The following is a 24,869-nucleotide window of genomic DNA, read 5'->3' as shown; positions in this document are numbered from 1 at the left end:
CATGGGCCCAGCCCCCTGCCCCTCCTCCTTCCCCCCCCAGGCTCCACCCCCTAGCCAGGCCAGAAGTTGGAGCCTGGCACTGGTAAGAGCAGGCCAGGCAGCTGTGAGGAGCCATGGACCCTCTACCTGCCCAGGGTGGGGGAGACCCAAGAGCAGCCCCTGGCTCGTGTCCCTCCCGCCCCCCATGTCCCCTGTCTGCGGCTCCACACAGCTGCCCAGACGGCTCTTACCATGGCCTGGCTGCAGCTCTTTGGCCACTGAGGCCCCGACCCCAGGCTGGGCTGGGTTGGGGTAAGAGCTGCGCAGGCAGCTGTGAGGAGCCGCAGACCCTCCACCTTCCCTGCGTGGGTGACCTGATGGGAGAGAACATGGGTCGGGGGCTGTTCTTGGGACCTCGGGGGGAAGAAGAGGGGCAGAGGCGGGGCCACAGAGGGGGCAGGGCCTCATGGACCCCCCCACTTTTAGGAAGAATCCATTGCCTCTGCCTGGGGCTGCTGCCTCCCATCCTCCAAAGCAGTTCAGGATAGAGGGGGTGAAAAGGTGACTTTGTGGCACCTTCCCCCTCCTTTCCCTCTGGCCTGTGAATTCTGTGTTTCACTTCTAAGAGATGCAGCACAGAATCTCACCCGTGGTAAGTTTTTATTATAGTTTCCTTTTGGTGTATATATGTTGAATTAAACTTTTAAAATCTAAAAACAAAACATATGCAAAACAGTATGCAGTACCTGATTTTTGTTTTCAAAAACATGGATTCAGACTAGGTCATGAAATAATGTTTATTCTGCTTTAACTATCCTGTTGTTTTCATGCTAATGTTATGCATGTTGCTGCAGTGTAATCGGTTTTTATGTAAACAGTGCATTGTCCCCAGAGTGAGTTTAGAGAAACATACACCCACAGTGTATCCACAGATAATTACAGTTTTAGAAACAGTGTTTAAAGCATTATACCCTGCTCATAGAACATCAGCAAGATGTACTAAATAGCAGGGCAGAGAAGTGAGTTGGTGTAGATTATTAGTTTCGTTTTGTTGTTTTACAGGCCCTACATGTCCATTGGAACACTACGTGATCAAGTCATTTATCCAGACTCAGTGGATGACATGCATGAAAAAGGATACCAAGACCAGGATCTGGAATGTATCCTGCACGTTGTTCATCTGTATCACATAGTTCAAAGAGAAGGAGGTAAATCCTATATTTTAGTAAATAATTGAACATCTCACAGGCATAGATGTTAGTGTAATATTATGAAAATATTGGGCCCAATTCTCCTTCTTACACCTGTCTTAAAACATTGCAGCTCCACAAGATGCAAGTGAGAGGAGAATCAAATTCATTGTCAACTATCAGTTATATCTCCTATAAGGCTTTGACCAAAGCAAGCACATTTTCAGTAGTATTTTTTACAAGCATCCCCAGACTGAACAAGTTAAAAATAACTAAACTACAGTGAGTACCGTTAGAACCATCATGTTATAACTTGCAGTATATGTTACCATGGTATTCCCAGTATTCCTCATTCTAAGAATAGGGGACACTAAATACCTCAGCGCAGTAAATGTCAAGATATTAATGTCTCCTGTTGTATCTAGGGAGTTGGAGCACTGATGTCAATGAGTTTTTTGTTCTGTTGTGTTTTCCTGTAGATTATTTTCATAGTTCTGGTCCCACCAGTCCCTTTTTTGTAGTTTGAATTGACTCCCTTAGCAGTGTGCTTTAGTAATTGATTTGTGACAGAACTACTAGCATTTAGAAAAGCAGAAGGATACCCAGGAGGAGGCTGTAGGAGGGCAGGCTGTGCAGCTATAGTTGGTGCTTCTTTAGGAGGAGATACTTTAGGTGCAGTAATTCATACTCTCGGAGACCAACTGTATCATTCTCACAGCGTAGTTCATCCCCGGTGGCTCAGGCAGTAGGGCACTCAAGGCTAGTTTTGAATTCCAGTTCCTGCCTGGAGTCCATTACTCTGCTAAAAGACAAGGATATTAGTTTCTTTCTGAAAAGCATATCTTAGTGGTGACTTTCTGTGCTACTGTGGAGTGTGGATAGTAATAGTTCCTGAGTGTAATATTAGTAATCACTTATGTCCATGTGTGTAATGATATTTTCCATACCTATCCCATTTTTCCCAATCCACAATCCTGCACTCATATTTTTACCTAGGTTAACATTTCCCATGTGAAGAATTTAATGATTGTGTGACCTACTGACCTAAAAGCCATGATGGTTCTGCCCTTTGGGGTTTTGGGACATTGCCCTGTTCAGATAAATATGAGAAAATAAAATCAAAGTAAATTAAATGTACTTCCATCTCCATTCAAATTCAACACTCACATGTGTTAATATAACACACAGCATGAAAGATTTCCCAGAAAACTAAACCTGTTAGCCAGAGTTAGATGCAGAAGGTTCAAAGGGCCCAATTAACTAAATTGAGAATTAAACATTATAACTATATTAATAAATCTCAATTTAGCTTCTGTAATGAAAGGTGGGACCGAAAACAGCAGCAGTGAAAGCAGCTAAGCTGTGGCTGTTATGGGCAGCAGCAGAATGGGCCCTGGGGATGAGGTGGGGAGGAAGTAATTTCAAAATAAACCCAAAACAAAACACACAATAAATAAAGTCAGAGCTGAATAGGAAGGATGGATCTATGTTTTCCCCCTGTTTTTTAATGCTATTTTTCCACTATGAACTATTTTTCATAGTGGAAGGATATGTTATAGACATTTCTCCAAATAGCAGTGTTAGAAATATTTTTAAAAAGAAAGACATTTCATATCAAGCATCTGTGCTATAATAGCAATAGGCCATCGCATGGTGTATGTTCATAGGCTGTCAATGCTTTCCTGAGGTCTGTGGCAAAGAACAAGGCCTTCAACCCTAGAAGACTCGTGCCTCCCAATATGCAGTGAGACACTATGTGAACAGGAGGACATGTGACCGCCCCACATGTCTCCTCTGCCTAGTGACGCCACACACACCCTGCCCAGCTCAGGGCCACCATGCTCTCCCCACCCCACGTTACCTGGCAGCTGGGTGGGGAGTGAGGAGCGGGATGGAGCCACTTCTGCCTGAGAGAGTCTGGCTCCCCGCCCGGGTTCTTCTGCTAGGAACAGGGACCGAGTGAGCAGGATCCCCCTCTTCCACGCAGCATGCTTGGCCTCTGTCCCCAGCAGCCAAGTCTGGGCAGGGAGTGGGCTGCCGCTGTCTCCTAGTCAGGCTCTCTCAGGTAGAAGTGGCTCTGTCCTGCTCCCCGCCCAGTTCTGGCTGCCAGGGAGAGCAGCCAAACGTGCCAAAACGGAAGAGTGGGAGGTGCCCTCCCTGCTCCTGGCAGGCCAATCTGGGGGGCACTTGACACATGGGGCCATGCATCATCTCTGCATGCACCTGTATGAGTTGCCTGCTGCTCTGTATCTGAACACATGCAGCTAATTAGAGAGACGAGTTGGGTGAGGTAATATCTTTTTTTGGACCAAGTTCCATTGGTGAGCAAGACAAGTTTTTGATCTACACAGAGCTCTTCTTCAGGTCTGGGAAGGTTACTCAGAGCCTCACAGCTAAATACAAGGTGGAACAGATTGTTTAGCATCGGTAATTAGTGCATATTCTAAGGCAGTGTTTCTCAAACTGGGGTCCCTGAGGATACCCCAGGGGGTCCGTGGGCCCTGCTGATCAACTCCTCCCCCTCCCTCCCAGCACCCCCTGCATGCTAAAAGTCCAGCAGCACAGCGGGGCGAAGGCAAGCTTCCTACTTGCCCTGGCTCCGCACTGCTCCCAGAAATAGCCGGCACATCCTTGAGGCCCCAGGGGAGAAAGGGGGTCTCCACGCACTGCCCCCACCCTGAGTGCTGGAGCTGCAGGAGCAGTGCTTGCAGGCAGGGGCAGCACACGGAGACCCTCCTGTCCCCCCTACCTAGGAGCCACTGCCAGAGGGATGTGCAGGTTGCTTTTGGGAGCTGGAGGCCAGAGCTCTCACCCCCTCCCACACCTCAACCCCTTGCCCCAGCCCAAAGCCTGCACGCCGCACACAAACGCTCTTCCAGAGCCTGCACCCCTCACCCCCTCCTGCACCCCAAGCCCCTGCCCCAGCCAGGTGAAAGTGAGTGAGGGTGGGGGAGAGAGCAGGGGGCAGGGCCTCAGAGAAGGGGCGGGGCCTTGGGACAGTAGCCCATTAACACTTCTGCAGTCACAGGACAAAAAAAAAGCGGGGGGGACGGCTAGTGGAGTTAGATTTTTGTAATAAACTGTAACAATAAGGCAGTTACGGTGCTGCACCTAAAGAGCGGCCGTCGCTGATAGTGCTATATACTACCAAGTGGAAGACCCAGACTCAAGTCTTGGTCTCTTGCTTCTGAGGCTAGAGGACTTTCAGTCAGCCTTTTATCACTGCCCTCTAGTCCTGCTCTCCTGCCTGACTTTCTAACCTCAGATTTGGATACCTGCTTTATACAGATAATTCAAATGTCAATATTATAATTAGTCTTATTGCAGGAGTACTCAGAACCCCAGCCAGGGTCAGAGCCTCGCTGCACAAGGTGCTGCACAAACACATGGTAAGAAAAGTCCCAGCTCCAGAGAGTTTGCAATCTAAAAAGACAAAAGCAGACACAGAGACCAGGAGCGGGTTCCAACATACCAGGAAAAAAAAAAAAATCAGAGCCATGATAGACTCTGTTTGTTTGTTCCGTTTCCCTCCATCCTTCCTCTCTACAAGACAAACATACAAAGGGTGCAGGAGAAGGATGGCAATCAAAATATGTGTACTTTTATATGCATTACATACATGTTTATATGTGCATGTTAATAGACATTTGTAGGCGTGTGCTGTTGGGGTCGCCCCTCTCTGGGGCGGCTGGGAGCAAGGCCGCCTCACTACACAAGTACGGTGAGTCGGGGAATTAGTCTGGTGGCGCAGGAAACAGTCAAGAGCTCAGGCCCTCCGGCAGGGGCTGAGCACAGAGTTTAGTGACTGGCCCGGCCCTCGATAAGGGCAGGCTGCAAGTGCCTGGTCGGGAGCTCAGGCCCTCAAACAGGGGCTGAGCAAATAGTTCAATAACAAGCCCAGGCCCTGGGTCAGGGCGGGCAGCAAACAAACAGTTCAAGAACAAAACCCCAGCTCCTGGTCCTGAGCATCTGGGCGAGGGGGAGACTGCCACCAATGAGTGGGGTAGCAGGGGGGATGCAGGCCCACCCACTCCACTGCGTCCCAGCCCGGGGCCCTGACAGTGGCAGGCAACCTGCTGCTGTGTCAGTGGGGATCCTGGCCGCAACACACTGACATCAGCTCTGGGTGTGCCACAGCCAGACTAGAGTCGGCTGCCCCCAGGCTACTTCCGACCTCCCCCTCTAGCAGTTCCTGCGTCTGGTCGGCATCTTCCATGGCATCAAGCACCATGGGCTCCTCGGGGTACTCCGCGAGCGGTAAGCTGGGCAGCTCCTCTGGGTCCCTTCTCACTAGTAGGCTTACTGGCTTCTCCAGCATCTGGTCAGCGTCTTGCCTCAACGTGTATGGCCAGTCCTCGGGGCGGTCACAGGCGGCAGGAGTCTCCCCAGCGGGAGCTAGGGCACCAGCATCCGGCCTCTCCGGCAGCCAGACCGCTTCTGAGCCCTGGGGTTGGGCTTTTATACTTCCTGTCCTGCGCCTTGACCTCTGGAGGACGGGCACAGGCTCCAATGGTTCTGCCCACTTTGGCATCCGGAAGGGCTCGTCCCTCTCTGGGGCGGCTGGGAGCCAGGCCGCCTCACTACAACATTATATACCTTTTTAAAAAATACACATTACTATACCCAACAGGCCCTCATGAAACCATTATTAGTTTAGCCAATTTCTAGCAAGTCCTGTGGAATATCTGCGAGCTATTTTAACAGTTTACATGTTTTTATTATTTTTAAGAAAAGGAGCAAGATGTATATCTATAATAAACAGCATTTCTCATTATTTGTTGTTGTTCACCCTCTTGTCTTTCACATTCCACTCCCTTTGTTTCCCATCCCTTGCTGTATTATGTCTCTGTTAGGGCTGTGCCCCGAGGAGTTTACAGTTTGTCTATATTTTAATCCTCTGTGATTGCTGGGTACACACAATAAGATGCTGTAAGGATTTGTGCTCCACTCCCTAGGGGTAGGGTTGAGAGAGCCAAATACAGCCTGGAGTAGCAAGCCTGATGCTGATCTGACTTCTACCAGAATAATCACATTGTCTTCAGTAGAGTTACTTCAGATTTACATCTGTACAAATATAATCAAAATCTGGCCAAGCGGGTGCAACTGCTGCAGAAGTCTCTGGACCAAGTTCAGTGGTGACGTAAGCTTGCACCCCTCCCGCACACAAACTCCCTCCCAGAGCCCAAGTCCTACTCTGGTTCTAGCCAATAGCAGAAGTTCCATTTACTGCACCGGGGCTAAGATTTGGCCTAAAATGGGTCAAAGTGGGTGTAAGAGACGAAGAAAATAACTTGCCCAGATTTGACATTTAATAGATGTACTATCCACATGTAACTTACTCTCCATGGGGGCAGAAGAAGGATGTAACAGGAGAAGCAGCTAACTAGCAGGTACAAGAAGAAGCAGGTCTTTTCCTCACCAATAAATTAATTTATGCTGATCAGATCTGAACATTCCTAAACCCAAATTCAGCTCTGGTGCCAGCAGACAACTCCCAGTGTGAGGTGCATTCCCTTAGGCTAGGGGCTGAATTTGCTACCCACATCATTGTTCACCACACCCACTTGTCAGGCTCTGGGTTCTACATGGGCAGGCCTGGTAGCTGGAGTGTTGGTCAAAGCCAGATGTGGGACTGGGGCTGGGCCAAGGGCCACTCTGAAACCAGGGCCCAGGGACAGGCTGTGGGTCAGAACTGGGGTCTGAGTCCATGGACAAACTAAATTAGGATCACAGTCAGAAAACGAGTTGAAGCCAGGCTGGAGTCAGTCCATTGGTCTGGAGGTCAGGAGGCTAAGGCAGACCTGGAACAGGGTCAGGGCAAGACGTGAACCAGGCTGAAGTAGACTGGGACAGGGCTTGGTGGCAGGAACAGGAACCAGATCAAGAGCAGGCTGGAAGCCTAGGAAATCTGTAATACTTAGGGACCTACCAAATTGATGGCCATGAAAAGCATGTCATAGACCGTGAAATCTGATCTCCCCCATGAAATCTGGCTATTGTAGGGGAGACCAGATTTCACAGAGCTAGGCGGCTGGAGACCGGCAGCTGCTGGCCAGTAGCCCAGCTCTGAAGGCAGCACAGCTACCAGCAGCAACACAGATGTGAGGGCGGCATGGTACAGTATGTCACCCAGGTCTGAAGGAAGCAGTGCAGAAGTATGGGAGGCACTACCGTGACCTTCCTACAATAGCCTTGCAACCACCCCCGCCTCCCAGCCCGCTTTTGGGTGGGGACCCCCACGATTACAACACTGTGAAATTTCAGATTTAAATATATGGAACCATGACATTTACAATTTTTAAAATCCTCTGACTATGAAATTGATCAAAATGGACCACAAATTTGGTAGGGCCCAAGTAATACTGCAAAGCAGCAGAAAGGTTTCTGGCCAGGAAGTGCTGTTGCACAGACTGACTTGTAGCTCTGCATGGTCAGTGAAATACCTGTGCCTGGGGGTCAGCTGACCTGGGTTTTGCTCAGGGATAGGCTGCTGCGGCATTCTGAGTGATGAGTCACTGCAGGCTCTGTTGGAGGAGTGAGTCAGGTCCCCTGAGCGAGCTGCCCTGGCCTGGCTGCAGGTTTGTCTCACTTACCCTTGTTCTCTAACCAGCTGATAGCCAGTTAATTTATACCGCTGCTGGATTTGGTCCAAGAGCCACAAAAAGGACACCGATAGTGTCTACTCAGCTAGGGGAACCTAATATTGTGTTTATTTATAAAGCCCATAATGCAATTTTGTGAAGGAGCTCAGGATGCTGTCCAATAATTTTACAATAAAATAAATGAATAGAAACATAAAATATATTAGAAATAATAAATAAAGCCACGTTTAGCATTTGATGCTGAAAAGACATGGCCGGTAATCTAGAGTAAAGAGTTTAAAAAAAAGGAAAGTAAATATGGGTCTGTAGAGCTTTAATTCCCCATCCTGGGTCAAAATGTGTACATATGTAGCAACTGTCAGTAGCACTGCAGCCTGGGGCACACTGATCAGTTTTTTACATTATAAAATCCCCAGACATCTGTTGTAACCTGCCTAGTACTTGCCCAGTTTTGCCGGTTCAGGGACTGGTGAACTGCTAAGCAAGTGGAACTGGTTCATGCCTTTGCAGCATTATTATTTTGCATTATGGTATCTCCAGGAGCCTTGGCAGAACTTGGTTCCCATAGGCCTTGAAACTATATAGAGACAGCCAGACAGACCTGGAGTATGCGCCAAAGACTTCACAGTCTAAATATAGTTCTATTTATGCTTTTGTCAATGAAGCTACACCACCCCTGATCCTCAATTTGCCTATTTTTCAGTGTTTCAAAAGAGCATGTGACTGTCTTGTGACCATTTTGTGGTAGCAGAGTGCCACTCTTTCCATGTCGACGGGACACATGTGATGTACTTTACTGCAGCCCCAAATATGCTCAGAACAAATGCCTACTTTTTGTTGTTGAAAGTGAGAGAGGACGATCCAGGAGCCTGTACAAGGAACTGAATTGGTGTTGCAATCAAATTTAGAGTAGTTTTGACAAGAGTTTCCATTTACGATACTCTGGCCAAGAGCATCCAGGCTGTTAAATCATAGATTATTAGGGTGGGAAGGGACCTCAGTAGATCATCTAGTCCAACCCCCTGCTCAAAGCAGGACCAATCCCCAAATGGCCCCCTCAAGGATTGAACTCACAACACTGGGTTTAGTAGGCCACTGCTCAAACCACTGAGCTATTCCTCCCCACATTGTAATGGTCAGCCAGGGAGATAAGTGTCTCCTGCCCCCTGCCTTAACAGAACCTGTCAATTACCTTCAGGCGACCTGGCTTAACTCACATACCTCAAGAGCATAGTTTTCAGTATAGATACGTAACTCCTTACAGGTCATCCCTCTTGCAATGATTAAGACAACAAGTGTGTACCTGGAGCTTGGTAGAGACCTCACATGCCACCCTTCGGCGCACTGTTCTGTAGACATCAGACCCCGGGGATCCCTATAAGCCCTATGCACCCCCTACGCCCTCTCCCAGTTGGTCCCAAGGGATGTCTGCACCATGGCTGGTCATACAAGAAGTCTGTGGCAGAACAGGTTATTGAATCCAAGTCCTGAGCTAGCGTCCTAGCCACTGGACCATCCTGTGCAACTGGGAGGCAAAGTGCTGCTCCACTCAAGCATGCTGCTGTGAGTGGATGCGGAGACAAACACAAGCAGAAGAGGGCTGTTGGTATGGATGAACGGGCCAGGTTTGCAAAGGCCAATGCTAATATTTAAATTACACATGGTTTATATGACCACAGTTTGTCCAATACTGATTTCTCACGCGGCACTGACAGATGCACTGCTAAAAGTCAGGAACATTTTTGATGAGAGGTGCTTTTGGGGCATGTGTCACGATAATTACTAATAATTCATCCATGCTCATGTCTGCCACCAGCTGGGAGCTCCGACACACCCTCCACCAACCTCACCACAGCCACATCTGCTAGGCAGTCAGCAAGGGCGGGTGACTTCGCAATCCATTTGCTAATTGAGGATCAGGGTAGGATTCAGCCAGTGGGACGGGGAGGGGAACAGATGCAGATGGAAAAGTTTTGGGGTAAAGGGTTGAAGGCTGGATACAGGACTCCGACAGAGTTAGGCTCCAAACCCGCATCCCACCACCAGCCAATCTGTTCTATTATGAAGAGTTCCTGGAATGTGTGCTATTCTGATAGTCTGATTATTATTTTTGCTTGATCGCTTTGTTACATATATTCTGTCATGTGACTAAACCAACCTTTTAACTGTGAAATGTCTCTAAATCCGTTCTGAAATCCCACAGTTCTCCTTTCACAAACAACTTTGGGGAGATTTTTTCCTCCCATTTGTAAAATAAATATATATATGATATTCAATATTCTTTACACCTGTGTTGTGCAATCAGAGACAAAGGGGAAGTGTAAGGATCTGGTCCTTAACCTCTCTACCTTAGTTTCCTCATCTGTAAAATGGGGATAATAATTGCCTGTGTCACTGGGTGTTGTGAGCTTTATTGAAGTCTCCAGAGCACTGAGATACTTTGCTAAAAGGTGCTCTGTAAGTGCAAAGGATTTATCCATGTGCAATTGTTATTGCAGATATAAACTGTGAAACTGGTTTATTGCAAGCTACACTACTAACTGTTCAGAGGAAGAGATCAGCATTAGAAAGTAGCATTAATTTTAAATTTAGCCAACAGGTAACATTTATATTATGTTCCTTCGCTAACCATTATTAAGTCCTTACATTTCTAAGTCTCGTGGAGGGGATGAATGAGGAAGGCATTAGAGGGAATAGAGCAGTGGAAACAAACGAAAATATTAGAATACGGTTAAAGTATAAGTTAAAGCAGATGCAAACCTGGCAATTTTGCCTTGATAAATGGAGGTCATATCTTCTTTTGGAGGGGACCATAGGAGGAGTTTAGTAAACAGGTCATGTTCCCTCCATTTTCCAGCGACCTTTCCTCTCTTTTGCCTTCCACCACTCTTGTACCATATCTGCAGGGGCGGGGTTTAGCCGGCGGGCGCCGCCGCCCAGTCAGCGCGCAGGCGCCCGGCTGCGGCGGAGGAGCAGGCAGCGGGGATGACGCGGGAGGCTGGTGGCGGCGTCCCTGGGGCTGCCCCCCCGCGCGCGGCGGCGGGCGCACCCGCGGCGGCGCCGCGGCGGCGTGCGCGCGCATGCCTGCGTCAGCGCCGCGCGCCGGCGCGCGCCGCGCCCGCCCGCCGCAGTCATGCGCGGCCTCGTCCGGGTCGTCCGGCTGGGCTCGACCTCCCGGGGATGAGCGGCGCAGGTCCCCCCCCCCCTCCCCCCCTCCCCCCGGGGCAGGCGGCCACACATTCGCCGCCCTAGGCACCAGCTTGTTTTGCTGGTGCCTAGAGCCGCCCCTGCATATCTGGTACAGGCTGTAGGTGGGCACAGTTCCCACTCTTAGTACATGCACACACACAAACCACTTTGGATCCAGAACATCCATCCCAATACGTCCCTGGGCTTTCCTTTTTTATTAATGTAAAATAAAAAGAGAATATAAGCATCAGCCTCAGTTACTTCCCAAGTTTAGTTGTTTGCATGGCTACTACCCCGGTTCCCCTTGTCTTAAAGAGACACACCAAAACTTCAGTTCCCCTTGGTTGGAGCTCACCAGACCTATGGCATCTGTCTGCTGGGCTGAGTCTGCAGAATAGCACTCCGTCTCAGTGCTGTGCTGGGTTGTAGCACCTGGGGCACCCTGTCACAAAGAGCCCCCACATTCAGTTATCACCAGTGGCAGAATTCACCCAAATGGTAACTCGAGAGGGAGACAATTAAGCAACATTCCTTAAAGGAAATCAGCTGATAGGAAGCAATATACACTCAGCATATACTGAGAGCCAGACAGATCCTCCAGATTTGAGTCAAATGTAATTCTAAGGAATAATAGAACCGGACTGAAAAAGTTGTATTTCTCTGTCATTTACTTGCATGTACATATATGAATAATGTCATTATGTTGTTATATATTTTACAATCAGGTAGACAGAAAATTCTAGGAATTCAGCTTCCAGCATTACTGATTCCCATTTTCATTTAGCTTGACCTCCCATCAGGAGACTTACTGAGACTTCTTAAATTACAAAGGCACAGCTCTGGTGGGCCCTGGCACAATTCCAACAGTGCCATTGTGTAGCCAAAAGCCTACAGCACCCTTGCAAAACCCTCCCTGCACTTTTCTAACCATAGACCAAAGCCAAGAAATGACACAGTCTAACTTGCTTACTTGACCTTGTTTACAGTGTTATCTGGCAACTGTTCATTTTGGATCAGGCAGTGGAAGCAGCAAAAGGTCTTTGTGGGTCTCCTTATTCCTCTAGTTTCAGTGCTGTTGGGCTGATCTGGAAATATATCCTCCTCCTCTTCCACCCCCTCTCCCACCTGTCAGACAGTCTGTCTCTCTCCTCTGTAAATGATTGATTGGGAGAAATGTGCTTACCCTAGTTTTTCCCTTTTAAAAATAATTTCTTGTTTTGCACTGTTCTAGCAAGCTTAATTTTATTAAAATCTTAATTTTAATAAGGTAGCCTGCATAATGTCAGGAGTATGCCATAATGCTGACATAAACACAACTCCACAGTAATAAGAATAGCAAATAAAATGCATTCAAATAGTTGGTTGGTTTTTTTTTACTGATTTTTCTATGAGGAAGAGATGGTAAAAGAAAGATTTATGGGAAAATCTAACTATATAAACAATGTCAAATTTTATAGAAATTGTAGGGTCACTTTTTATTAAAGGGGTGGAGAGGTTTGCATGCAAAAAAAAATCTGTATGTGCATGCACATGTGCTGCACAGGTACCCAGTTTGTGTTAGCTGCCCATTTGTGCATACAATCTGCATTCACAGTTGCAGAGGCATGTGTGTGGGACATTTCTAACTGCGTCACCAAAAATCTGAGCAGACATCATTCATACCTGCAATAGCAAGGGAGTCACTCTGTAACTGGTTTCATATTTTGACTCACTGAATTCTCATTTATTTTCTTAAATTTCCCTTCTCTTTATCCTGTAGGTTGATTTTTTTTAAATTCCTATTCAACTTTTAAGGAAGTGTCGCATACTCTCCCATGAGATAAATATGCCATGAAAAAAACACAAATAGATTTACCCAGCTGAAGGCATACATTTGTCAAAAAGGTGACATGTAAAAATTTCAGAAGTGCATACGTGACTTAGGAGCCAAATCCCATTTTCAAAATTGAAGTGGGATTTAGGAGCCTATTTCAATTGCGACTCTATGGGATTTAGGATCATAAATCTTAGGCATTTTGGAAAATTTTACCCAGTGCCTTGATCTACCTCCTCTACCACACCACTGGGAATTTTGTTTCTGCTTTGAATTGAGGATTGCAGACATGCAGGGACTTAATTTTCTATGGTTTCCTGTTTTGTACATTATAGTTCCATTTTGTTTGTATCTTTTTGAAGGCTGGGATGCTGTGATGGACTGGAAAGATGTCTTATCAGGAGGAGAAAAGCAGAGGATGGGCATGGCTCGCATGTTTTATCATAAGTAAGTGTATTCACTTGCTTTTCAGGCAGCCAAGCTTTGGAGGCTTGCGATAATGGTTTGAGCAGTGATAGTCTTTATACCCCCACACAATACTGGTCTGCAGTTGCACAGGAAAAGAGACTTCACAGTTTATAAGAGGTGTGTGTATGAGATCAGCTTTTTAGTTTGGGTGATGGTTCTTGTTTCTGCTTTGATTTGTCACTGAAAGCATTGCGTTTTGCAGACATTACTCTCCTTAGCATCTTGAACAAAAATGATCACATTGGGGCAGTCCTAGAAATATCGTGGGAAATAACATCATACAGGGGAGGTGAGTTTGAGACCTATCCTTTGGACCTTTACTCTTGGGCCACATGAGATTGGAAACTCTGCAAAGCAACACACTCAGCACCTGGAGGGATAGAAGCATCTTGAGTTGCTCTTTAGTTACCTCCTGATATATTAACACTGCTGAGTAATACAAGGTCAGCCCTACCCCCAGAAGTTCCACCACCATGCACCAAGCAAGATCAGGAAGCAAAAGCCATTTAACACTTGTAGGGCCTAGAGGCTAGACACCTCATTGTGATAGGTGCTGTACACACACATACCACATAACAGTCCCAGCATGGGATTCAAACCTAGATTCCCTGCTGGGTATTTTATCTAATAAGAACATAAGAATGGCCATACTGGGTCAGATCAGTGGTCCATGTAGTCCAGTTCCTTCTCTCTGTTAGGGGCCAGTGCCTGATGCTTCAAAGAGTATGAACAGAAAAGAGCAGTTTTGAATGATCCCTCCCCTCTCGTCCAGTCCCAGCTTTTGGCAGTTGGAAGTTCAGGGACAGTGGAGTATGGGGTTGCTATTAGCCAAGATCCATGAATTTATATAATTCTTTTTTGAGCCCAGTTATACCTTTGGCCTTCACAACATCCCATGGTAATGAGTTCCACAGGCTGAATATGTGTTGTGAGCAGAAGTCTTTCCTTTTGTTTGTTTTAAACCTGATACCAGGTGATCCCTACTTCCCTTTTGTGAAAGGGTAATTAACACTTTCCTATCCACTTTCTCCACACCATTCATGATTTATAGACCTCTGTCATCTCTTTTCTAATCTGAACAATCCCAGTTTTTTTAATCTCTCCTCATGTGGAAGTTCTTCCATACCCCTAGTCATTTTGGTTACCCTTCTCTGCACCTTTTCCAATTCTAGTACACCTCTACCTCGATATAAAGTTGTCCTCGGGAGCCAAAAAATCTTACCATGTTATAGGTGAAACCGCGTTATATCAAACTTTGCTTTGATCCACCGGAACACGCAGCCGTGCCCCCCCGGAGCACTGCTTTACCGTGTTATATCTGAATTCGTGTTATATTGGGTCATGTTATATCGGGGTAGAGGTGTATATCATTTTTAAGATGGGTCGACCCAAATCCGCACGCATTTTTCCAAGTGTGGGCATACCATGCATTTATATACTGGCAATATGATATTTACTGTCTTCTTATCTATCCCTTTCCTAATGGTTCCTAACATTCTGTTCGTTTTTTTGAGTGCCATTGCACATTGAGCTAAGGTGACCAGATGTCCCGATTTTATAGGGACAGTCCCGCTATTTGGGGCTTTTTCTTATATAGGCTCCTATTACCTCCCCACCCGCGTCCCGATTTTTCACACTTGCTGTCTGGTCACCCTACATTGAGCAGATGTTTTTAGAGAACTATTGATGATGCCAAGAACTCTTTGAGTGGCAACAGCTAATTTAGACCACATCGTTTTGTATGTATAGGTGGGATTATTTTTTCCAGTGTGCATTACTTTGCATTTATCAACACTGAATTTCATCTGCTATTTTGTCAACCAGTGAATACTGGGTTTAGTGAGGCCCCTTTGTGACTCTTCACAGTCAGCTTTGGACTTAACTATCTTGAGTAATTTTGTATCATCTGCAAACTTTGCCACCTCACTGTTCACCCTCTTTTCCAGATCATTTATGAATATGTTGAACAGCACAGGTTCCAGTACAGATCCTTAGGTTACCCTGCTATTTACCTTTCTCCCTTGTGAAAACTGACCATTTATTCCTACCCTCTGTTTCCCATCTTTTAACCAGTTACTGATCCATGAGAGGACCTTCCCTCTTATCCCATGACAACTTACTTTGCTTAAGAGCCTTTGTCATAGGCTTTCTGAAAGTACAAGTACACTATATTAGCTGGATCACCCATGTCCACATGTTTGTTTGACTCCTTCAGAGAATTCTAACAGATAGGTGAGACATGATTTCCCTTTACACAAGCTGTGTTGACTCTTCCCCAACATATCATGTTCATCTCTGTTTCTGATGATTTTGTTCGATGGTAGTCTGTCTATTCCATTCCAAAGGCAATAGTGTAGTAGTTCTAGGGCAGTGGTTCCCAAACTTCTCAGCATCATGCCCCCTTTTTAATTTTTGAGGAACCCTCTCGCCCCCCACCTCTTCTTTACCATCATCCGACTCCCCCGATCCTTGTCCCCTGACTGTCCCCACCCTCTGACAGGCCTCCCGGGACTCCCACACCTATCCAACCCCCTGCTCCCTGTCTCCTGACTGGCCCCCCTGGAATCTCCACCCCATCCAACTGCTCCCTGTCCCCTGACTGCCCCCCAGGACCTCCCTGCCCGCTCCCTGCCCCCTTACCAGGCCGCTCAGAGCAGCAGGATTGGCTTATTGGAAAGTCTGGGAGGTGGGTGGGCACAAGCTGTGCTGCCCATGCAGCAGCATGGCTGTGGGGGAGGGGGGAGAGGAGACGAGGGGAGGGGCCAGGGGCTACCCTCCCCGGCCAGGAGCTCAAGGGCCAGGCGGCCTCATGCCCTCCTTGGAATTTCTTCATGCCCCCCCAGGGGGGCATGCCCCCAGTTTGGGAACCAATATTCTAGTGCATAAGCCTCACATGTGTAATTTAACATCAACCTATTTTGAGTAGCTGCCCACTATATTCTTTTGTCAGCCAGAGTGGCTGCCTTTAAGCAGCGTAATGTATTTCCTTCCCTCAGGTGCTGTATTCTTCCATTGTGGCCTGAGGAGTAAGAGAGTGTGATCTGGGATTGAGCCCAGGTCTCTCAAATGGCAGTGCAGTGCATTATCACTGGTTAGGGTTTTTAATGTATTTTTTTTAGTACTTTGGAGCATCTGATGATATTGTACAGCATTTGCAAACTTCTCACTAATCTGCTGCATGTAGAGTGAAGCCTCTACTCTACCCCCACGCACTAGTGGGTTATAATTAAAAGACCAAGGCAGTTTTACCTGAGTAAGGGTTTGAGGAGTGGGGCCATTGTGCTGTTGCATACCAGCTTACAGTACTAGATGAGTCACAGTGGTCTTTGAAAACTGGTTATCTTACCCAACAACAAACATCATCTCTGTTCTTTAAATTAAGCATTGTATCTATAGTGTATAGGAATGCTGTGCAAAAACTAAATGAGCAACCCATTTTCTTCTCTTTTGAAAGACCAAAATACGCATTGTTGGATGAATGTACAAGTGCTGTAAGCATTGATGTTGAAGGAAAGATATTCCAAGCTGCAAAAGGTTCTGGGATATCCTTGCTTTCCATCACACACAGACCTTCTCTTTGGTGAGTATATCCAAGTACTTACAATGGGGGGTTATTTTTAGCTTTCTACCAGACGATAGAGTCGCTTTTCTTCTGTGCTCCAGTACACTTGTTAAATCAATATCTACACTCCTTTTAAGATAACTTGACTGCAATAATAAACATGTAAATGCATTTAGCATTGATTTTCTCCCTTTTATGTACACCTATTTATTTCCTTTTTTAATGCAATTGAATTTCTCACTCTTAATAGCAACATGCAGCTAGCTAAAGAGGCAATTAATTAATACATCATGTCACAGCTGCAGCAAATATCACCATATTATTCTGTAAACACAAAAGGAAAAGATGTCTACTTCTCAGGCAGGTTGTCCATTGCTTGGAAGAAGAAGATGGCCAATATGTCACCAAGATAATCTCCTTTGTCTTTCACAAGGAGGAACAGACCCATCATTTTTAGCATCAATTATGCATTCTAATCCTGCAATTTTTTTTTACCTCTCAGTGCACCCCCAGGCAGAAAAGTTTTATATTTCATATTTACAAATCAGGTTGTTTATACAAAGAAAAATATTAGGACAGTGAGAGAGACCTTTCTAAATTAGGCAGTAACAACTATAAAAGATCCCAGCATAGGCAATATTTTTATAGAGCATATCAAGTAGTCAGATACTTACAAATGTTCAGTGCAAAGAAAGCAAAAAAGCACAAATCTGTTGTTACTAAATGGGAACCATTAGTTCTCAAGTCCAAGTTCTCCACTGCCACCAGTTATTTTATGTTTCATGCAGCAGATTGGCTGCTCTCCCGGACAGCATTAATCAGCCATCTCAGACTATTTTCTTCTCAGGACAGTGTCTTCTTTCTAATTTATGTGACTTTGGGGAGTGGGTGTAAGAAGATTGGTTAAGCAATCTGTGCTATACAGAACAATGCATGTGATGTGGTCATTGTAATGATTCAATTATATCTCATCTGCTAATTATGTCATAAACTATGGAAGTTTATTAATTTATCACATCTCCTTTATGGAATTACATGCCTTTGATAATCACCAATTTGTGATATAGTTCAACATCAATAAACTTCACTATCAATTACCCAGCTCATAACAGCACATCTGCTGGAATTCCCCTCCCCCATGTTCTTTTAAGTGTCTGTGTGTGTCTTGAAAAAGTCCACATGCATATCTTGTAATATTTCTTTGAGCACATGCCCTGCTCTTGATTGAAAGATCTATGACACCTGTGAAGGGTTGTTTTTTTCACTGCTTGCCAATCAAGTAACACTAGAGGACTGAAGTGTTTGGACAAGCAAAGTTTACAGTCAGGGCTTGAAATTCAGGAAAACTGATGTGTAACATAAAATAAATACAGTCATACCAATAGCATTCTGCTGCACCCCATCCTGCAAAATATCGGGACCTGTGGACTTTCTGGTAGGAAGGTATAATATCACATAGAAAGTAACAAATAAAATTAAATGGTCTATATGCTCCCTCCGTTCTATGGAGTGAAAGGGGCCATTTTATATAAATGGGGGATAGGGCTTGTATAGAGGCCCCATAGCTGTGAAGTTGTGTGATGACTGTTGGGATGTCCTTGTGTGAAGGGGACTCCCTGCAGCATGAGGCATTCTGCTCAGGTAAGCGCCCATGGAGAGCAGCTGCTCATTCTCTTCAGGTGGGTGGGCAGGAGAGAAGGATTTTCCTTGGCTGGTTGAAGAGGTGTAGAGGTCTCGGCTGCTTTGGTGAGTGCAGCCAGAAAAGGGGGCTCCCTGCTGCCATTCCCCTCTGGACAGAGAGCCCCCAGATGCTGCTGCTGTTACAGTATCTGAAGAAACTGGACTTTGTCTGGCAGCTGAAGGGGGGTGCAGCCTCAGCCGCCACTGCCATTCCTCGTTGAGCAGCCAGGAAGTGGGGGACAACCACCTCCACCCCCTGAGGCAGAAGGCCCTGAGGTGGCTCCCCCAATAACCCAGCTAAGTGCGCCCACCAGCACCACCTCAGCAGGGAGTTCTGAGAGGGCAGGGGGCTCTTTGGTTTGTCTTTGTCTACACTCAGGGGTCAGCACCAGTGCAGCTACATAGACTGCTGGCCAGCAACTGCTGAATCCCTGTGTAGCCAAGGCCTTAGGGTAAGTCCCGGTGACTTTCAGTGAGACTTAGGCTACAAAGTGCTGAAGTCTCTTTTAGAAAATGGGACTTAGGTTTCCAAGTCTTTTAAAAGCTTTACCCAGTGACTCTAAAAACGGCCTGTTCTCAGCCATGGTGGTAGTGCAGTGTGAAGATGTTTTATACAAAAGAAGTGCCTTGCTCAAAGTCTGCCTTAAGGCACTTAACACCCAGGAATCTCAAACCTTACTTACAAAAATGTCCCCAAAGTCATTACTAATATATTAAATTCTTCTGCAGGAAGTACCATACTCACTTGTTGCAGTTTGATGGAGAAGGAGGCTGGCGTTTTGAACAATTGGACACTGCTATCCGCTTATCACTCAGTGAGGAAAAACAAAGACTAGAATCCCAGCTTGCAGGAATTCCTGAAATGCAGCAGAGACTGAATGAACTTTGCAAAATTTTGGGAGAAGATTCAGTGCTTAAAACAATGGATAAAGAAGAATAAATATCTTAATTTATGTTTGATATTTTAAATTTTTTTTTTTAGTTAAAAGCTTTATGAATTTAATGACACTTGCTTGCATGCCTTGTGGTAGGCTTAGAGCATAGAGAAATGTAACCAGCAAAAAATAGTGCTTTATAAGATTTTAGCATTTTGGTATTAAGGAAGAAAGTAGTTTGAACCCTGAAAAGTAGATCAGCAAATGCGCTGTGTACAAGATTAGTCATGAGAGCTTACAGTAATTCCTAGTGAAAGCCCAATTCACTGAACAAAGTTACCGGCAGTTAGATTTGCTTGGTGAATTTTTGCTTGGGCGTTGACAGGTAGAATGTGCTCTCATGCCAGATTGCCATGTGCATATGATATGCCTGCTAAACAAAGCAAATCTGGCATGTAACTCAGGCATGGAGCAACGCAAGGCAGGCTGTGGGTGAGTATGCACATGCATGCAAAAATCTAATTTGGGTACAAGGAAATATTTTTCTGTCCATGTAAAACTGATCTGTTCCTCAGCTGAGCCGTATGCATGTTATTAGCTGCATTTTCATAGGAAATAACAACATGAAAGGCAGCCTAGAAGATAACTGTCATAACAACAGCCATCCAATTGTCCTTTCAACCAATTAACAGAGATTTAACAAGACAGATAATACACGTGTAGAGTACGGAGTGCCACAATGCATAATTTAAGAAGCCTTTTTCCCTCAGGACATGTACATTAATTCCTAGTAACCTTTCAAAAGATTATGTATGCCCAGTATACTTTGGTAGGCAAGGCATTGGATCCTGAGTCAGGAGACTCGGGTTCTGTTCCTGACTCTGCCACACCTGCTGTGACCTCGAGCAAGTCGCTACCCCTCACTGCTCGGTTTCCCTATCTGTAAAAAGAGGATAATAAGACTCACTCACCGGCACTTTGTGATTGACTGATGAAAAGGCCTATCTAAGATCCAGGTCTTTTTATTAATGCACCCTTTAGTTCTCATGAGCTACCACCCTGATAATAAAAATGTGCAGCAATTACAGAGTTCTTTAAAATGTTACAGCCCTGTGTAACCATCAGTTAATGCCCGCAGTCCCTCAGAAAGGTGGGTAAACATTGCTATCCTCACTTAAAAATGAGAGAACACACAAGTTCGCAGCCATGTGTTCTAATTTTGTGTGCACCTCTGTTTTTTACCTCAGTGGGAGCTGTGGCTGCTCTGAACCTCTTGACAGTCGGGCTGAAGGTGCCTCCAGTGCAGCATGCTTCTGGAAACGTTGACCTTCTTAGTACCTCGCCCCAGGCCAAACACGCAGTGAGTCAGGGTGAGAGACGGGAATAGATTTGAAGCGCTCCTGAGTTCCAGTTCCTCGAGAACACACTGCCTCAGTGCCTCTGACCTTCCAGATAAAAGGTTTCTGCAGCCCGTGTTTTACTTGGCAGCAGCACAAGGGCAGATGAGACAGGATGAAGAGAGTGCAGTCCAGAAACGTGCAACTATCCCTTCCCACTCTGGTACAACAGGCCACTCATAATGGACAGCTCTGGAAGGTAGAATAGGAAGGGACGGCTTTTGAAAGTGATTAGTGTGCTCTGAGGAAACGAGAAAGGCTAAGCAGAGAGAAATTGGATCTGAAGTTTGGTGGGTCTGTTTTAAAAGAAAAAGAGAGTTAATTCTTAGGGGATTGCTGTGTGACTGGTGCTTTGCAGGCTGACAAAGCTCAGTTGCAAAACACAAGCGATGTGTCAAGGCTCGGGGAGGTTTTAGGCCAGCTGCTTAGCTGTACTCACTGCTAGCTCTTCCATGTGGTACTTCAGACTGGAGTTGCATTGACATTAGCCGCAGAGAAGGAGGCTCAATAAACTTGCACTGGAAAAGACTCCAGAATGCCAGCTGGCTGCCATAGATGATATCCTTGCCACTGCCCTTAGTTGGGGTTTCTGTCAGGAGGAGGTCAGCTGTAACTCCTGCTAGTGCTCCACAGAAGACTCCAGCGCCATCACGACTGTGCCCCCTTTCTGGTAAGCACCACCCACTTTTCACAGTTCAAGAGAGGCTGTTGTTTTGTGGCAATGCAGCCACCCAACAGACACTTATCTGTATCTAAAGATTGCAGCATCTGAGCCACTCACAATCTGTAATATCCTTCACACCACCCTGTGCAGGGGAGAAGTACATTGTACAAAAAGACAATGTGACTTGTTCAAGGTCCTAAAGGAAGGGTGGTGCCAGCAGGAAATTGAACCCCGCTCTCCCAAGTCCTAGGCTAGCACCCTCACCACTTGACTTGACTTTCCTTCCTCTCTTCCCTTCCTGGGCTTCCTGCTGCCAGAGATCTCCACCAAGGACTACACCAGACCCTGGAATGAACCTGGCCCTTAGTCTGTGCAGCTGAGTCTCTTTCTCTCCCTTATTCCTGAAGGGAATCGTGTATCTATCCTTGCATCAGTTGTTTGCTGGTCTCATTAGGTGTTTCCTCAGACAATCCACTGAGATGTCTCAGTGTAACAGAACAGAGTGGAATGCCCTGGAGAACGCTGGAAAAGAATTGGGAAATTAAGTAACTAATTAGATGCAGTTGTGTAAAGCAAAGACAGGAGGTCACTGATTTGGCTGGTGACATGCATGCATTTTAATTTGCAAGCTTCTCTGCATGTTTCTTCCCAAAAGGCTGACTTTCTTTCTTTTAGTCTTCAAATAAAAAGTCCATAGGGTGGAAATCTTTGTTACAAATGAGCATAACCTGAGAAAAACTGACTTTTCAAAAGGGAAAAGGTCAGTGTATTTCAGCATTATACCTCTGTAACACATGGTGCTGTGTCAGGCATGGGGATGACAGGTAAAAAGTATAAGGCCAGATCCTGGTCCTGATAGCTTAGTATCAGCCTGCTGGCACAAAGCAGCCACAAAGTTATGTTACCCCAGGATTCCCCCAGTGCCCGGGGACCTCCATAGATAGCAAACCTGGTTCCATGCCACCACTCTCATGGTGCCTGGTGTAAGGGGGATGGCGGAGGAAGGAGCGTTGCTGTACTCCAGCAATTCCCCAATTGTCAGAAAGGCACTTTTCCCTAAGGCTGTTCTTACTTGCATTGAGAGCTAAATTGACACCTCCCCCACTGGCCCCTGGATCAGGGGTGCAAAAAGCTGGTGAGCAGCCTGAGCAGCTCAGTGCAGCTCTAAAATTGGGCCTATGGTTTATAAACTCCCACTGAAACATTCTAAATGGGATTTTAAAAATGTTACTAAATGCAACAATGGAATCCCTGTTATTTGAGCTGTCCCACTAGCAAAACATGCAGCCCACTAAAGTGTAATGGAAAGACCGCCTCTGAAAAAGAAATGTCTAGAAGTTTTAACTTATTTTCTCATTGTTTTAAAATGAAATTCTCTGTAAAACTTACACAAACTGCATACTGCTATGAAAACAGCCCTGTTCTTTTACAATGAAAAGATTAAATTGAACTGGAATCAACTGGATAAAATGTTGCCATAAGCCCCATAAAGTGTGATGCACATTTACTGGAGCCAGTGATGTGATAAATTATCCATTCCAGTTCAGAAGTACAGTACAAAGTATTTTAACACTTCAGTCTGTGATTTAAATTCCAATTGGTATGAAAAGAATGTGAGCGCTTTGATATATACAACATCCCTCACTCAACTGGACCTTTCCAAGTGGCTACGATATGTTACATTTACCCTGGATAATGTTTCACACAGTTACTCCACCAGTGACTCATCATTTTCAAATTTGATTTTTGTGGTTTAAAAACAAGCTGCCCTGGAGATTTTCCCAATAACCTTTCTGAACTGCTCCAAACACTCATTATAAAGACTATAGGGCCCAATCCTGTTCCTAGTGCTTTCAACGAGCGTTTTGCCATGGACTTACTGGGAGCACGACTGAGCCAATATAGAGCTCAGTTGTGACTCTTCAGACGCAGCCTGGAGAGAGAGAGAGAGCTGAGGGGTTGGAGGCATGCTGCCTAAATGAGTGCTCTGGGAGGCATTGTAACTGAGTCAGGTACAGGGCGCAAGTGGCTGTGGCACTGTCTATTCTCAGCGAGACCAGCCAGCTAGCTCAGGAGGCAGGAATGATGCATGCCCCCCACCCCTTTTCTCTGTGTCTATGAGCACTGCCCTTTCAGAGTCATTTCACACTGTGAGTGCAAACGTTGTAATTGTGTCTAGTCTCAGCACCAGGGTGTGTGGAAGACTCCCCCTTAGCCCACATCCTCAAAGATGTTTAGGTTCCTAACCTCCATTGATTTCTCTGGAAGGTGGGAGCCTACATATCTTTGAGGGACTGGGCCCTCGTGCCTATTTTTCCCCTTGCACGCCCATGCAGAGCTAGCCACAGCTGAACTCATTGTTTCAAGGAATTTCGGGTGCTAAAATCATTATGTAACTGGGGCCAGATCCTGGATTGTGCAGAGCACTTCTGAGTGGGCTGTGAACACCCTCAAACCCTATTCAAATTAATGGAAACTCAGGGTACTCAGCACTTCACAGGATCTGACTACTACAGGAAAAAAGGCCTTGAGCAGAATTAATATAATCTCAGAAATGAGGAATGGTTATATCTGGAAAAAAATTTAAAATACAAATTATCCAGCAAAACTAATTCATTGAACATCAGGGGTTTGGGTTGTTTTGTTTTGTTTTTTAAACATATTAGAAAACAGTCTCTGTTCTCTGGGTATTAACACTGTATCTGCAATGAATGTTTGCTTTACTGATCAGTTTTGGTTCTATACTAATTCATCATTTAGGGCTGGATTCTACTCTCACAGATCAAACTCCATTAAAATCAAAGGGAGTTGTGTCTGCATGAGGAAAGCAGGACTAAGCGCTTAAGGAGCTGTACTGGAGAATTCACAATAGTAACTTCCTCCCTGAAGCCACTAAACAGATTTGAGTTCTATAATATCCTTTTGGTAAACTCAAATTACCTTTGTGCATGTGCAAGTCTTTTTATAAACTTATGTCCAGAGGTTTCAGCAATATAGAGTATAGAATTAAATTACTACAGCTGGCTGTTTATAAAGTTTAAAACAAATGAATTGCTCAATCAAAGTTGTGTTTCTTCTGTTTACATTTGGTTTAATGCCCTTTAAAAGCAGACCATTTTTAATGCAATAAATTATGCTTTACACTTGTAATTTATTTCAACACCAAATAAATCCATGGCATTTGCTTAACAATTGTACTGTGTTGTTTTTGAACCATTCAAAAAGCAGTCCAAGGAGCTCGTGAGATCTTTGCCTGCACCATACTAAGAGAGCACCCTGATAGGGCTAGCACTACATTCCTGAAAGAGGTAAAAACTTTATGTGATTTTTTTTCCATGGGGAGAGATAGCTCAGTGGTTTGAGCATTGGCCTGCTAAACCCAGGGTTTGTGAGTTCAATCCTTGAGCGGGGCCACTTAGGGATCTGGGGCAAAAATTGGTCCTGCTAGTG

The 24,869-nt window shown here is 45.6% G+C and overlaps 1 protein-coding gene and 1 long non-coding RNA gene across 6 annotated transcripts in view; one reads left to right on the top strand and one right to left on the bottom strand.

The window, feature by feature from the left end:
• Positions 1-22,973, top strand: part of ABCD2 (ATP binding cassette subfamily D member 2) — a 68,095-nt gene extending 45,122 nt beyond the window's left edge. Inside the window, exons 7-10 of one of the 2 annotated variants that reach the window (XM_039516125.1) lie at positions 1,042-1,187; positions 13,136-13,220; positions 16,696-16,821; positions 19,213-22,973. In XM_039516125.1, the coding sequence (XP_039372059.1) occupies positions 1,042-1,187; positions 13,136-13,220; positions 16,696-16,821; positions 19,213-19,423 (568 nt within the window). In that variant the 3' untranslated portion in view covers positions 19,424-22,973. The remainder of the gene's footprint in view (positions 1-1,041; positions 1,188-13,135; positions 13,221-16,695; positions 16,822-19,212) is intronic. The other variant, XR_005591516.1, reaches the window with a different exon arrangement.
• On the bottom strand, positions 1,182-20,719 carry LOC120391907. Of its 4 annotated transcripts, XR_005591529.1 has the most exons (4): positions 20,601-20,715; positions 19,229-19,340; positions 2,214-2,259; positions 1,182-1,968 (listed from the first exon to the last, which is right to left on the bottom strand). It is a non-coding gene; the product is annotated as an uncharacterized LOC120391907 (long non-coding RNA). The 4 variants fall into 4 exon arrangements; XR_005591530.1 differs by lacking the exon at positions 2,214-2,259 and having other exon boundaries at positions 19,229-19,396; positions 20,601-20,719; XR_005591533.1 differs by lacking the exon at positions 2,214-2,259 and having other exon boundaries at positions 1,182-1,971.
• Positions 22,974-24,869: the final 1,896 nt, after the last annotated feature.

Source organism: Mauremys reevesii, linkage group 1 (assembly GCF_016161935.1).
Source record: "Mauremys reevesii isolate NIE-2019 linkage group 1, ASM1616193v1, whole genome shotgun sequence".
Lineage (NCBI taxonomy): Eukaryota > Metazoa > Chordata > Testudines > Geoemydidae > Mauremys > Mauremys reevesii.
The sequence above is the reverse complement of the archived record's forward strand: the minus strand, read 5'-3'. Positions and strand labels throughout refer to the sequence as shown.